Source organism: Malus sylvestris, chromosome 14 (genome assembly GCF_916048215.2).
Source record: "Malus sylvestris chromosome 14, drMalSylv7.2, whole genome shotgun sequence".
In the NCBI taxonomy this organism is placed as follows: Eukaryota; Viridiplantae; Streptophyta; class Magnoliopsida; order Rosales; family Rosaceae; genus Malus; species Malus sylvestris.
In genome coordinates, this window is record NC_062273.1 from 343154 (window position 1) to 358394 (window position 15241).

General features: G+C 38.6%; 2 protein-coding genes across 3 annotated transcripts; both read right to left on the reverse strand.

Annotated features, from left to right (window-relative positions):
• Positions 1 to 167: 167 nt before the first annotated feature.
• Positions 168 to 4847, reverse strand: LOC126601008 (TATA-box-binding protein 1). Of its 2 annotated transcripts, none has more exons than XM_050267718.1 (9): positions 4337 to 4847; positions 3525 to 3612; positions 3185 to 3256; positions 2316 to 2423; positions 1985 to 2029; positions 1772 to 1864; positions 828 to 929; positions 668 to 741; positions 168 to 526 (listed from the first exon to the last, which is right to left on the reverse strand). In XM_050267718.1, coding segments are annotated over exons 1-9 (663 nt in total). In that variant the 5' UTR covers positions 4417 to 4847; the 3' UTR covers positions 168 to 525. The 2 variants fall into 2 exon arrangements, with proteins under 2 accessions (XP_050123675.1, XP_050123676.1); XM_050267719.1 differs by having other exon boundaries at positions 2373 to 2423; positions 4337 to 4844.
• Positions 4848 to 13427: 8580 nt separating this feature from the next.
• LOC126601002 (NADPH-dependent aldehyde reductase-like protein, chloroplastic) lies at positions 13428 to 14586 on the reverse strand. The gene has a single exon (XM_050267712.1). The coding sequence runs from the start codon at positions 14487 to 14489 to the stop codon at positions 13662 to 13664; it is 828 nt and encodes a 275-aa protein (XP_050123669.1). The 5' UTR covers positions 14490 to 14586; the 3' UTR covers positions 13428 to 13661.
• Positions 14587 to 15241: the final 655 nt, after the last annotated feature.

The window sequence follows — 15241 nt, forward strand, 5'->3', positions numbered from 1 at the left end:
TATTTCATTTCCCTTGTGGGTCTTAATCAAACAATGATTTCCTCATAACCGTCTGGCCATCTTACCGGTAATCTCTACAAGAACAAACTCCAAGCAGCTCTCGTACTATGAATGGTATTGAATCATCAGCGACTCAAGAGTCGTTAGCTAGATTGACACTGACTGACTGAATCAGACCTAAAAACACATTATCATTTGAGATTCAATCAAAACGTTTCTACCATCAAAGCTCAAAACTGCAACCGTTTTTATTTATAACTTTCTCCAACATCCACAATCCCATCAACCCTGCCCTGGCGCATCATCTTGCCGCACCAAGTTACCAACAACAACAAAGCTTGCTATTCCTGTTACATATTCACACCTTAGTGCTAAGTGCTAACCCCCCCTTCGCCACCAAACCAGAACTAACCAAAAATATCTTTCACCAGCAGCAGCAGGAGGCATGCCTACGACAGCACCACAAGCTACATTCAGATGTGTCTGCCAGCCAGTAAATGCTCACGCCGTCTGGTATACGCAGGATCTAAAACAAGATTAAAGAGAAATCAATTAGCAATATGCTGCTTTTGAGAGAAACAAACATCCAAAATTAAGAATTCATCATGCAACAGATTATGCTTTCTTTTTGGTATGTGGAGAGTTATGGAGGGAAGGGAGGGCGCACCATTGCTGGACCTTCCTGAACTCTGTAAGGACAGGGTATATGTTTTCAAAGGCCTTGTATGTGTCATCCCTCACCTATGAGGTCAAATTAAACAAAACGTTAGCAGATCGTCCAAACACAAAAGCACGAGTTATTAAAATTAGATAAAACAACAAATCACCTTTGCACCCGTAATAACAATTTTCCCTGACACAAATATAAGAAGAACAATCTTCGGCTGCTTCATTCGATATATCAGCCCCGGGAAAAGCTCTGGCTCATACTGCACCCAAATAACACAAGATAATACTAGTTCTTCCTAAGACCACCACGAAGCATACACTTCCAGCCACTACGACGTTTTCATAAGTCAATTAAAAACAAAAGCAAGAGGACATATTCCATACAAGGCCTTACTTTGTACACCAAACTAAAGCATCTGAACTGCTGAATTTTGGTAATGCGCTCATACCCAAAGTAAAATTATAATCTAAATGAGCTATATTTTAGCCTGCAACAATCTGTTTGACCCCATATGATTCATGTACTGAGCATATACATTGTCTTATTGATACAAAGTAAGTCTTCAGTCTACAACTATTGGGTATATACGGTCCTTGTACTGGTCCAATGTATGTGGGTTCATTGTATTGGTTAAATGAATGTGAGTCCATTGTATGTCTGGAGTCGTGAAGAAAGCAATACACCCAGTTTCAGCAAACTTTCTATGAAATTCGCTTTGCGTTTTAAATATTTACAGTCTGGAGTCGTGAAGAAAGCAATACACCCAGTTTCAGCAAACTTTCTATGAAATTCGCTTTGCGTTTTAAATATTTACAATAGTGTTTTAAGCAATGCACTCCTAGTTTCATAAAACTTTCTTCGGAGGCATGCAAAATATGTGGATCTCATTGATTATAACCCTTAAAATGAAAAATACCCACATAAGAAGATAACTTGATTGTAAAAACATTGGCATCAAATCATAAAGGAAATCTAAAATCAATAGACAAAAATTTATGAAACAAAAACAAAAAACATGAAGAAAAAAAAACCCTATAAATCATATCGAATCATATTAGTGTTATGAAATGCTAAAGCCTGGGACAGATGGTTCTCACTTACACTTGAAAAGGCACCATGGGAGTATGCAAGACCCTCAAGTCTTATCGGGAATTTAACATCACAGGAGCCAACAATATTTTGAATCTTGAAATCCTGATGCTCAGACAAGCACGTATTAAAAGAAGTAATTAAAAAATATAATATACTCTTAAAAGGTTGAACACATGAGAGAGAGAGAGAGAGAGAGAGAGAGAGAGAGAGAGAGAGAGAGACCTTGAACTTAGCATTAAACCCAAGCTTCTGGATGATTCGGGCATACTGGGAACCAAAAATATCAAATCAGATAAAAGAACTCTGACACTATTCCTTGCAACCTAATAAGATTCACTCTTCTAACTAAATGAAAAGATAAATTATGAAAAAATAACCATCGATTCTAAAACCACTTCCACTCCTGACCGCGACCAATAACAAATGAAAAAATATTTAAAGTTGCAATACTCAAGGCTGATGCTCCATGCTCCAAAGCATGGGTAAAAGTCCACTGTCACTCTACTCCAGACTTAAAATGCCTAAAATCAGGTCAAAACTTACGAAAACTCACATATATCACTATGTTTTTTGCTATGTTAATACCAATCTGTAAGCATTCAACAGATACCTTCCTCGCTGCCAGTTTTGATTGCTGTTCACTTTTTGCACCGGTGCATACCTGAAGTACCATAAAGATTAAAATTTAAATCTATTAACCAGAGGCATCCAAGGTATGATGAGTGCATAACTCAAGATTTAAAATCATAAATAAGGGAGAGCGGGGAAAGGAGAGGGTGTATATCAAGTTGAAAAGGGTCGATAAAATGCAATGCAGTAGTTACCAGGGTTGTGACATGAGTAAACTTAAAGCCAAATTTATTACCATAGAAGTTTAGTAAATAAACATACTCATAAAAGGATCAGTCCATCACCAAATATATAGCTTAAGCATCAACATACCATACATTTTCGACAAGACATGCAATCCAGAAGGACCATAACCAATCAAACATACACTTTAATTCAGATGCAATAGTCAAAATTAGCAACCAAAAAATGCTCTCCTGTAAAGGATATTCACTGAATTAAGCAATATCATTACTTGACTGCACCCAAAAATTGATACACTCATCATGTAGGATTCCAAACGCATTCCGACAAATACATAATCATCTTTGAATTTGATGCAACGCATCAACAGGTAATAGCGCAATCAGATGGGGTACGATTCAAATAAGATAAACTGTTTTATCAGATCTCACTAATAGGCATAGATTTAAAGAACAAAGACACTTTCCACAAAAGAAGGAACTGAACAGGAGCAAAAAGATTCTAAAGCAAATCGCTTCCAATAATGATATTACAACAATATGAACAGCTGAAATGAAATCATATTGTTGTCAGCAAATACAATCCTCAAAAGTTTTTGGGGGGGCTCACCATCTTCCCAGAGGCAAAAATCAAAGCTGTAGTTTTAGGCTCCCTTATTCTCATAATCACAGCAGCAAAACGCTGAAAGACCATTGAATTAAAAATAAGTTAGTATTCAGTACTCCAAAATGTCTAAAGAGCCAGAAAATATGCTAACAAAACCAGACTTTACTGTAGGTATGGTTTCAGGTATAAACAATGGCACACGCAAGACTATATCAGTAAAGTGAGCTAGCACCACTAAGGACCCTCTATAAAGTATTTTAGTGAAGTGAGCAAGCACCACTAAGATTATCAACATACCACTGGAACGAATTATACAGCCAAGCTTACAAAAACCCTTGCATACCTTGGGGTTGTACTCTGCATTTCGAGCTTGCAACGCAATTTGCTTAAGATCCAATTTACAATCCAAGTTAACTGTAGATACGATATTCCTACAAACACAACCATGGGCAAGAATAAATCATCACTATTCTTCTTGAGAAATAAAGAATTTTATTAATCACAGAAGGGAGGCGTACAGGGTTGATCAAAAAACATTGATTATGCATGGGAATAGTCCAAGTCTTAAATTTCTTCGAAAAATAGAACTTTACCGCAAACAAACAATAGAACTGCAAAAAGAAGAAGTGATCAAGAAGGCCACCACAGAACAAACAGAATGCAAAGACTATCAACCAGCAGCTTCTGATGACAAGTGCTAGCCACAGCTTCATTTCCAATAACAGAGACTAATATTTAATGAAAGGTTTCATTGGTAGATAAAACTCAAGTCCTACAAGCTTTAGACAAAGGACACAAACACACACAACAAAAAAATTCATGTGGGTTGGGTAAAAAAGTCAACTTCCACCACAAAAATGGGAAAATTTCCAACTTTTCAAAAACACAAAGCATCTCACGGATACAAATGAAACAGTAGAACCCATAATTTTGCATCTCTGTTTCCCTGCTGAAAACCACCATAACCCCATAAACTCCGAACAGAAGCTCGCGAAACCAATCAGATCGAAACAAACCCACAACGCAAAACTCGATTCAGAAGCCATGTACATGGATATTGGATCGAGAAAACGAAACTAGAAACTTCAAACGAAATAAGGGAGAGAGAGAGAGAGAGAGAGAGAGAGAGAGAGAGAGAGAGAGAGAGAGACTTACTGAAGAGTGGGAACAATGCCAGAGGGGTGAATGGAAAGATCCACAGGTTGGCTCTCTTCTAATCCACCTTGATCCCCCATTCCCAGTATCCCACTTCAAGGCTTTGTCGATTTTCCAAAAATACTACTTTACGGTAAAGAAATATATCAAATCAAAGTTTAATTCTTTAAATTTTCTTCTGGGTTCCAAGCAATTGGTCTATTGATCGTCCTCAATCAGATCTGCACAACCTCCTTTTTCCACAATTTCTGAGCTTTCAATAATCTAGGGTTTCGACAATAATGGGGAAAGAAAATGAAAAGTTGAGAAATTGAAATCGGAGAGAATTCGCGGGAAACTTGGGAAATGGGGGTGGGAATTTTCAAAAAAGATGTTCTTTTATAGGTTTTGATGGAAGAAATTGGAGAGAGATGAGGGTGAGGGGGTGGGTTTTGTATCTCAGCGGAGGAAATGCGAATGAGGATTATATGAGATTGTGAGGATGGCCTTCCCCTTTTGTTGTCTGGCTTGGCTTCGCCGCTTTGTCGTTTTTCTATATATATAGGTCCACCGGCTTATTCTCACCTAGCCAGTCAATCCCTTGCAATTACCGGATATTGCCCGTTTGGTCTTGTGATTTTAAATCTTCCCTGCTCTATCATCTATCTCATTTGTTCACACTTAAAGCAATTCCACCAGGAAACTGATAGGTCGGCACCCAGCAAAATAATGGCCCGGCACCCAGGCTTTCCACTCCAGCCCAGCAGATAGGTTGGCACCCAGCCCAAGTTGGTCTCTAGGCCAGCCCCAAATCGACAAAGGCACGGACCGGCCCGATTGACGTCATCTCACGCTTACACCCTCAACCTCCGTCTCTGGTGGCCATGAAGCCAATCATGTCGTCCCTCTCCCCAACCTCCCTCTCCAAATCCCGAATCCTAGCGTTGGAATCATCCTGGGTTTTCTCCAGCTCTAGAATCTTGGCATGGAGGTGGCCAAATTCTTGATGGACAGCGTCAATTTGGTGTAGTAGCCGCTTCTCCTTGGCTTGCCAAGAGTTGCAGTGGCTGGCAAAGATCTCAACAACCCTGGCGTTGGCCTTGGAGTCCTCTTTCTGTCGGGAAGTCATGAGCTTGACTTGCTCTTCCGCCTGCCACATTTGGGCAGAGAGCTTGCCCACTTGGGTCTGGAGCCTGAAAGTTGTCGAGAGCTAAAGCCAGGAAAATGCCCAGGCTCAGGCCAAGGTAGGAGCACAATAGCTTCTTATGACTGCTGTTGTTGTAGTTTGTGCCCGTTTTCAGCCATGACTGACTGGAGAGACATCGAGAGAGAGTTTATGGGATTGTGTTGGATTGGTAAGTGAGTTGCTTTTGGGTGTCCGTGCGTGTTTGTGACTGAGAGGAAAAATAATAATATTTTAATAAAATTGACTAGTAATTTTTTGTTAGGTTTGGAGATGCATTTGGTCTATTAAGGTGCGTTTATTATACCAGACTATCTCAGATTGGACTAGCTTCAGGGACTAAGTTGGACTGGCTTAGACTAGACTAAGCTGGACTAACTTAGTGAAGCGTTTGATGCAGTATCAGACTAAAAAATAGGATAACAACAAATTCTAATATTATATTTTCTCATTCATATTTTATTAATATTTTATATTATTTAATACATATTTAGTAATATTTTATTACTACCACTGTCTATTTCTTTTATCATTCTGGAAACTCCCATCTCCATTCCTAATTTTTTTTTCCTCTGATCTTCCTTTTTCTTCCTAATTTGCTCCGACCCTCTCCCTCTCTTCGTCATTTTCTTTTCCTTTCCAGTCTCTCCTCCCTCAAAACATCATCATTCATCACCCCCTTTTGTTCTCTCTTTTTTTCCCTTTCCTTTTCTTTGCTGTTGTGATTCCTCTAAATTATTTATGGCACCACATATTATGATTTCCCAATTTCAAATCCCACGCAAAATTGAAATCATGTAGAGGCTCCTCTCTGCGGCGTCATGGATTTCACAACCACTCTGTTTCTCGCCCCTCCTTTGATTTTCACAGAAAATCTCTTAATTTTTTGGGAAAAATGAAGAATTTTTCTATTAAGTTTGTTGTTGTTATCGAATTGATTTTTTTTTCTTCAAATTTTGGTGGTTGGATGTTGAGAATTAGGCGGTGGGTGTGGTGGGTTTCAGGTCTAGGTACAGGTGGCCAGAGTTGCAGAGAAGCAGACTTTGTACGCAGCGTGCAGACTTGCAGCATGAAGAGGATGGAGCAACTGTCGTCGTGGCGACCGAGTTCAAGCTGAGCTCGAATCTCGACGGAGCAGAAATAGAAGAAAGCGAGGAGATAGGAGGAGGGGAAGGGGGAATGATGGTGGCTCTCGGCGTTTGTGAAAACATAGGAGTAGAGGAAGACGAGAGGGAGTTAGTCCCTGCTAATCCCATGGTTCTTGACGGGTTTGCTAGCGAAGGAGTTAGTCCCCGCGAGTCCCTTCTAATCTCATTAAACTTAGTCCCGGACTGTTAACAAACACGGGATTGGACTACTACATAATCCAGTCCAAGCCAGCGAAAGCTAGCGAGCTCAAACAAATGCCCCCTTACTGTTTATTGTGGTCTATCACTGTTCAGTGAGTGGATAAATACGTTGGGTGCTGGCGCATTTGTGTTAGGGGTGGAAGTGCTCTTAGTCACTCATTTAAACTTCACTTTACAATGATAACCCTTTAACTTATATTTTCAATAAAAACAAATTAAAAACCAAAGATAAAAATTGTCAAAATGACACGTGTCACTCAAGTAAATAGGTCATTTTAATTGCAGAAATTTTAAACTTTGTGTTTGTCCAAGCAGGATAAAGGTTGGCAATTGGAGTTCACAAGTTGAATTTGTGTCAACAACATGATTAAACTCAATTTCAACATCACAAGATTATTTTGTTCAAGAAAAACTTCACAAGATTATTAATTGAGTCATTTTTTTCTACAACAAAATTATTGTATGTGTTACTCGATTAACTCCTTCAATGTTCATGAATCCATAATTATTAATTAAATATACTACGCTTCTTATCAAATTCAGTGTTAATTCTTAAAGAATCAACAAAGAGAAGGTTGTTTCGAACTTGGCATCTCTCATAAACATATTTGGTACTTTATAGCTTCTATAGTCTATTCCGTAATAAAAATGTCACCATGCACGAAGGGAGGCAAACCATATTGTTCACAAGTTAACAGGTTTGGTCTTGGCTATACTAATGCAATTTGGTTCAAGGAGCCATCGGATGTCATAACATATGTCCTGACGAATTAAAGCTATATATTTTGTTTCTTTGTAGCAAGGCACTCTTTTTTCTCAAATTCAGTTTGAATGCTCGACAATGTTTATTTTGTTGAGAATGAATCTCAAATTGGTGAGATGATGGATCTTGTGCTCCACATCATTCGAGTTGTATTGTCCACGTGTTAGACTTGAAAATTCGACACACGTGAATGACGTGTTGAGAATGAATCTCACATTAGTGAGAGGAGGAACATTGCATGTGCTTATAAGTAGTTGGACTATTTCTCATATTGTCAATTGATTTTATGGTTGAATCTCAACTTATTCATATATCTCATAGCTGCTTTTTTTTTTTTCCGTAGTACTTACCCTCTTGTACATATGTTCGTTATCTTATTAACAATTTAACACGAGCAACATACACATGATATTCATGTGTGAGAGGCTATAAGGAGTTGTAGAATATAGAAAAATTAGGACAGCGTGTGACACATTAAAGAAGTAAGGGTTAATAAAATGAACAAGGGGATATATACCTGGGAATCACTCAATCAGGGGGCAACAAATTCGCTCAACGTTGCTAATCATGGATTCACTCAACACGGCCAAACCTAACACTTGATTTAAGAAAGGAGAAAACTCTCTCTTCTTAGATTACTTTTTTAATTCACTAATTGGCTGATTTTTTACTAGGGAACTTTAACGAAAAGCACCCGGTACTGTTCACTTTAACGAAAAACCACATTTTTACACTAAAAAGTCAATCCTGTTACTATTCACTTTACCCTTTATTTTGTCCTTATCATTAAAACTCAAAGTTTTCAAGCTCTTTTCATTAGTTTTCCTTTTTTACTATATAAGGATCCAACAATAACTGATAGGATAAATATTCAACACTAAAGATTATAGTTTCTAGACATCTAACTAAAACATGGCTTTGAAAGATGAAAAACCACCAACATCCACATTTAATATAGGGATCATACTTCTTGTAGTACCTACATCAGGGTGAGTTGTAAATTGAAATAACCTTAACGCCCTTAGTTTTATGAGCAATTGTTAAAAATCATTATTACGTTAAAGGCAAATTTGAGATTTCATCCTCATTGGTTGACAAAGAAAGTTCTCCTAATAATAGTGTGTGTGTGTGTGTGTATATACCGTATATATTTCTCAAATATTAGTGTCTCAATTGTACCCAATCTTGGCAGTCCATACAGCATTACTGCTTATGCATTTGAGGACAACAAGCTGCTACCAAATCTCTTTGCTTGCAAATTGCTATGTCGATGTGTCTGGCTGGAATTATGAAATACGCAGAGAAGACTTGGATGCTCGGGTCTGCATGCACATGGAAATTCAAGGATAAGAAACCAAATGCAAGTGGAGTTGTGCATATTGGTGCCAAAGATGGTTACCTACGCAAAGGCATTAAGCTATTCAAGGTGTTAAATGTTTTCTTTTATTTTCTATTCAAGTAACACCCTTAATTATTATAGATTGAGATTTTATTTTAGTTCTGCAAGGAATGATTCTGTTGAAGATGTAGATTAATATGCTTTGTTTGCTACATGTTGACCCTTGTTTTATTTGGTCTAGTGATTGATAAGTATTTTTATTGCGCCACATATATAGCTCTTACTGTTATGAAATGAGTGTGAATGTCCACATAAAGTAAGCATGTGAAAGACGAAAGAATGAAAGTCAAGATTACAGGCTTAATAGTGGAAGTTTGGTTCTCACTATTTTAGAATGTAAATATTCTTCATACGTTTAAAGAAGTGTCAGATGAAAACCTATATATATAGAGATATATGCTTATATCCTTAGTACAACACACAAAGATCAATAAGAGAAAGTAACCAATCTCTCTTTCCTCTATTCACCTGCATTCATGTGTGATAAATAAAGGGAGTTTTAACAAAACACTCATTGTATTGTTCATTTTTAACGAAAAACCACATTTATACCTTTTTTTTATACTATTCACTATACCTTTAAAAATGCCTTTTCATTAAAAATGAATTTTTATGGGACTTTTCGTTAGTTTTTCTAAAAATTAAAAAATGGGATACATCGCTCCCGTTCCATTTCGATCTCTAAGAGTTGTTCTCTCTCTTTTGCCTGTTTATAACACTTGCCTATTTGTTATGTGTTGGAGCTACTTTATTGGACTAGCTTTCACGGACTGAACCGTGTACGGGTTGACCAACCAAAGATGGTCCGAGTCCATGGGATAATTTAATGTCATAAACTTCAAACTAAAAGGGCATCGCCGAATTCGACGGCTCCTTGATATAGCGATATGGTCAAAATCATCATACAAGCAGATACTTTGCAACTTACCCCGCCCATCGAGTATTGTCTTCCTCCAACCAGAGAATTCGTGGGTGTTCTTTTGGTTTGAAGTCTATGACATCAAACAGTCCAAAGGACTTGGTGTTTGTTTATACAACTTTTATAATGATTGAAAACGTTTTGTTGAAAATATTTTTGAAACTATTCATTAGTAAAAATTCAAGTAAATCTTGAAAAATCACTTTAAGTGTTTCTTCAAAGAGCACTTAAAGTGCTTTCGGAATTGTTAGAACCTACCCTACGTCTTCTACGATTGTACACAGAGATATCAACAACAATACAATTTTCATTCACCTTATCTTCCTTTACAAGCCTCTATTAGTACTAACCTTTCCACTTCTAACCCACTTCTCCCTCTAACAAGCTCTAACTAATTAATATCCACCGGACACTTGTCAATCACAGATGATGCCATGTGGCATCCTAACAATACCCCCTCCCCTCAAAACACAAGTTCGACAAAACACAATACAGAAAAACTCAATCAATGTGACAGGACCATGATTACAATGAAATGGATAGAAAAGACAACGACAACATATTGTATCACAATTGCACAAGTTCAGGGAACTTGAGTTTGAGCTCTTGGTAGTTTTCCCATGTGGCATCATCTTTGGACTGCCATTGCACCAGGATTTCAGTCACTGCAGAATTATTTCGTTTCACCAATCGTCTGTCTAGAATGGCCACCGAAACATTTTGAAGAATACCCGAATCTGTAATAATAGGCAATGGGACAGTAGGCTGGATAGTCGAACCCAAATGCTTCTTTAGACAAGACACATGGAACACAGGGTGAAGTTTATAGTGATCTGGTAACTTGAGTTTATAAGCCACTGGACCAACTTTGGATAGAATGGGAAATGGACCATAAAATCGTGGTTGGAGTTTGTGAAATGGATGAGAAGCTAGGGACAAATGTTGGTATGGCACTAATCTTAGGATACACTGAATCTCCCACCTCAAATACTCGTTCAAACCGGTTCTTATCAGCTTGAACCTTCATCCTACATTGGGCAGCTTCTAGATTGCTCTTGAGTAAAGATAAGATTCGATCCCTTTCTGTCAAAGCTTGATCGGAGATTCTACCTTAGTGGTGCCAGATTCATAGGTTTGTACTGTTGGTAGAGCTTGACCATATACAATCTAAAATGGAGTCATCTTGGTTGCTGAATGGAAACTTGTATTGAATGACCACTCTGCCCAAGAAAGCCATGAAACCCATTTCTTTGGCTGCAAGCTACAAAAGCATCTCAAATATGTTTCGAGACATCGGTTCAAACCCTCAGTTTGGCCATCTGTTTAAGGATGGTAACCAGAACTGAAACATAAGGAAGAACCTTGCAGATGAAAGAACTTCTTCCAAAATTTGCTTAAGAAAACCGGATCTCTGTCACTCACTATTGATTTCGGCATGCCATGTAGTTTAAAAATATTGTCAACAAAGAGTTGAGCAACCATGGACGCAAAATATGGATGACCAATAACAGTGAAGTGAGCATATTTGGACAACCGATCCACCACGACCCAGATTACATATTTACCTTTACATGGAGGAAGGCCCACAATGAAATCCATGGATATGTCTGTCCAAATCTTGGTAGGTATAGGCAGAGGATGCAATAATCTAGGAGGAGACAAAGTCTCATATTTGTTTTGTTGACATGTTGAACAGCAAGCTACCATATCCTTCACAAACTTCTTCATCCCTTCCCAATAAAAACACCTAGAAATCCGCTTATATGTCTTTAAAAAACCCTCATGACCAGCCGTAGGTGTATCATGATTTTCATAGAACACTTTTCTTCTCCAGTGAGTAGTGGGGCTAACAACAATGCGGTTCTTGTATTTAAGAAGACCATTATCTACTTGAAACTTCAATGTAGCCACTGTGATAGAACCGTCATCCATAGACAGGAGACTTCGGATTTTTGTTATTATCCAAGGATCCTTTTCCAAATCTCTGCGCAAATCATCCAGCCATTGAGAATAAGGGTAAGAAATAGCCAACACTTCCATTTTGTAAGCTGATGATCAACAAAATTGGTAATATTCAAGGGAGATCGTGATAAGGCATCCGCTGCTTGGTTATTACAGCCTTATTTATATTGAATTTTGTAATCGAACACGAGAAGTTTGGTAACCCATTTCTGTTGTATTGGAGTATGGGCCCTGCCTTGAAGGAAATATTTCAAACTGTGGTGATCAGTTTGAATAATGAAGTGATTGCCCACTAAGATTGCCATTTGTGAACAGCATGTAAGATGGCTAACATCTCTCTTTCATATGCAGATAGCGTTTGATTCCTCAAACAAAGGGCTTTACTTGTGAAAGCAATTGGTTTGCCTCCCTGTTGAAGCACCGCGCCAATACCATGACCCGAAGCATCAGTTTCAATCACAAAAGGCCTAGTAAAATCTGGTAAAGTGAGGACTTGAGGAGATAACATTGCTTCCTTGAGAGTATTAAAAGCTGTGGTAGCTGCATCCGACCAATGAAAATTGTCCTTTCGTGTGAGAGCAGTCAATGGACTTACGATCTTGCCAAAATGAGGAATAAATTTCCTATAGTACCCCGTTAATCCCAAAAACCCTCGCAAAGCTTTCACCGATTTGGGGATAGGCCACTGAGCTATACAATCCAGTTTAGTAGGGTCAGCCGATACCCCATCCTTGGATACAATATGCCCGAGATATTCTACTTGTGATTGACCAAATGCACACTTCGATTGTTTCACAAACAGATGGTGCTCCTTTAATGTCTCAAAGACTATTTTTAAATGATCCAAATGCAGTTGCCAAGAAGGGCTATAGACCAATATATCATCGAAGAAAATAAGAATAAACTTTCTCAAATATGGTCGAAAGATGTCATTCATAAGGCATTGGAAAGTAGCAGGAGTGTTGAAGAACTTGTAATGACCATCATGTGTCCTAAAAGCTGTCTTTTCAACATCATCAGGATGCATTCTAATCTGGTGATAACCTGCCCTCAAGTCTAACTTGGAAAAGTATTGTGCCCTAAATAACTCATCCAACAGTTCATCAATAAGGGGAATAGGGAACTTATCTTTAATGGTGATGCAATTAAGGCCTCTATAGTCCATGCACATGCGCCAAGTTCCCTCTTTTTTCCTTACTAAGATAATAGGAGAAGAATATGGGTTGTTGCTCACTCGTATAAATCCTGCCTCCAACAATTCAGCAACACATTTTTCGATCTCAGCCTTTTGAACCGGGCCATATCGATAAGGTCGAATGTTTGGAGGTTTGCTGCCATGGATTAGTGGAATTCTAAAATTTTGTGTGGACTAATTAATATCCACTGTACACTTGTCAATCACAGATGATGCCATGTGGCATCCTAACAGGAATAAAAAATCAATTTCACTAACAACAACGTTTTCAATTATTTTAAAAACATTTCCCCACGAATCATTAGACAACTTTCAGCGCCAGGAAGAGTAACACACAGCTGATTCCAAGTTGGGGCCAAATTTTTTTATGATTTTAAGGAAGTTATATTTCTATATACAGGTATTATGGTTTAGGACTCTTAAAATATTTACAACTTATGTATGTATGACCCCCGTCAACATTGATACAAATTTAAAATAGCGTGTTATCGAAATCGGAATCACAACAACGAATCTGATTCCGAAATATTGAAATCACAAGACAAACAGCAAATACACACAAAATGCTAGAGTTGATCAAATGACAAATCCACCGTTGATCCGAATGACCTGGCCGTTGACCCACTCCCCAGCATCCGCCGCTAAAAACCCCACAATCCCACACACATCCTTGGGCTCGCCCAATCGACCCAGAGGGCAAGCATCCTCAATCCCCTTAACCATCTCCTCACTCTTCCCGGCAAAGAACATCTCCGTCGCCACCGGCCCCGGCGCAACGCAATTGGCAGTTATTCCGGTGCCCTTGAGCTCCTTGGCCAAAATCTTTACCATCGTCTCCACCGCCGTCTTGGAGGCCGCGTAGGCTGCGTACCCAGGCGGAAGCCGCCCGACAACGGACGATGTAATCATAATAATTCTCCCACCGCCGCCGCGCATAACCCTATTCGCCGCTTCCCTAGAAACCAAAAACGCCCCCTTGGTGTTGACATTGAATGTGTTGTCCCAGTCCTCCACCGCCGTATTGGCCACGCTAGGATATTTGGGATCCAAAGCGCCCGCGCTGTTCACGACGATGTGGAGTTGGGTCCCGAATTCTTGCTCGGCTTTGTCGAAGAGCTGCTTCACCTGGTCCGGGTCCGAGATGTCTGCTCGGACCGCAATCGCTTGCGATTTTGGGGTTGTCTGGTTGAGCTCGGAGACTAATTGATCTGCTTGCGCTGAGTTTGATGAAGCGTAATTGACGACGACCTTTGCGCCGAGGGAGTGGAGGTGAGCTGCAATGGCACGGCCGATACCGCGCGAACCGCCGGTTACGATGGCTACGCGGCCGTTGAGGGGCAGGGAAGGGGAAGGGGAAGAAGAAGAGTAGTGTTCAGCTTCTCTGGTAGTAGTTTGTGCAGCCATGACTTGATGGACTGGAGATCTGAGGTGGTGCTTATGGAGATATATTATTATTTGGTGAGGATGATGCGTCAGCACTTACATAAGAATACTCCAAATACTGAAGTTAGACATCTCAAATATTAATATGTTGATGTACGTGACGGTGACAGAGACGAATCATATGGGGTGGTGACGTGTGCTATGTATTTTTATAATAACTCTTGAGATAACACGCCACGTGAAGTGTTTTCTAATCAATGAGATTTAGTTGCACAAATTTTGTACACAAATATAGTTAGTAATTAGTTCGCCTAAACTCATAATTACGATTCGAATCGTAATATTATATTGTGAAAATCATATATGTCAAAAACTAATAAAATTAGAAATTGTTTAATCAATATATAATAGGTATTGAAATATTACGAGCGGTTCATTTATTTATTACTATTTGACTAATTAAATAATCTTGTTTTTAATTGAACTTTTGCAAAGATTGTTATTTATGCTTTGTTATTTCATTTTGTTGTGGTGCCTTTGGTACAAGAAAACAAAATTCATGGAAAATAAAGTTCCATGCTTTTCCTTAGAGAGTGGGAAATATATATTCCTATTACCATATTACCATGCTTGGCAAAGATGAGAGAATAAAGAGATAAATTAGTATTTTTATTTTTTAATAGAGATAAAATTGGAAAAAAGAGTTAAATATGAACAGTTACTACGAGTCTAACTAATTTTTAAATATTTTGGGAGGGTAATTATTAGTATCC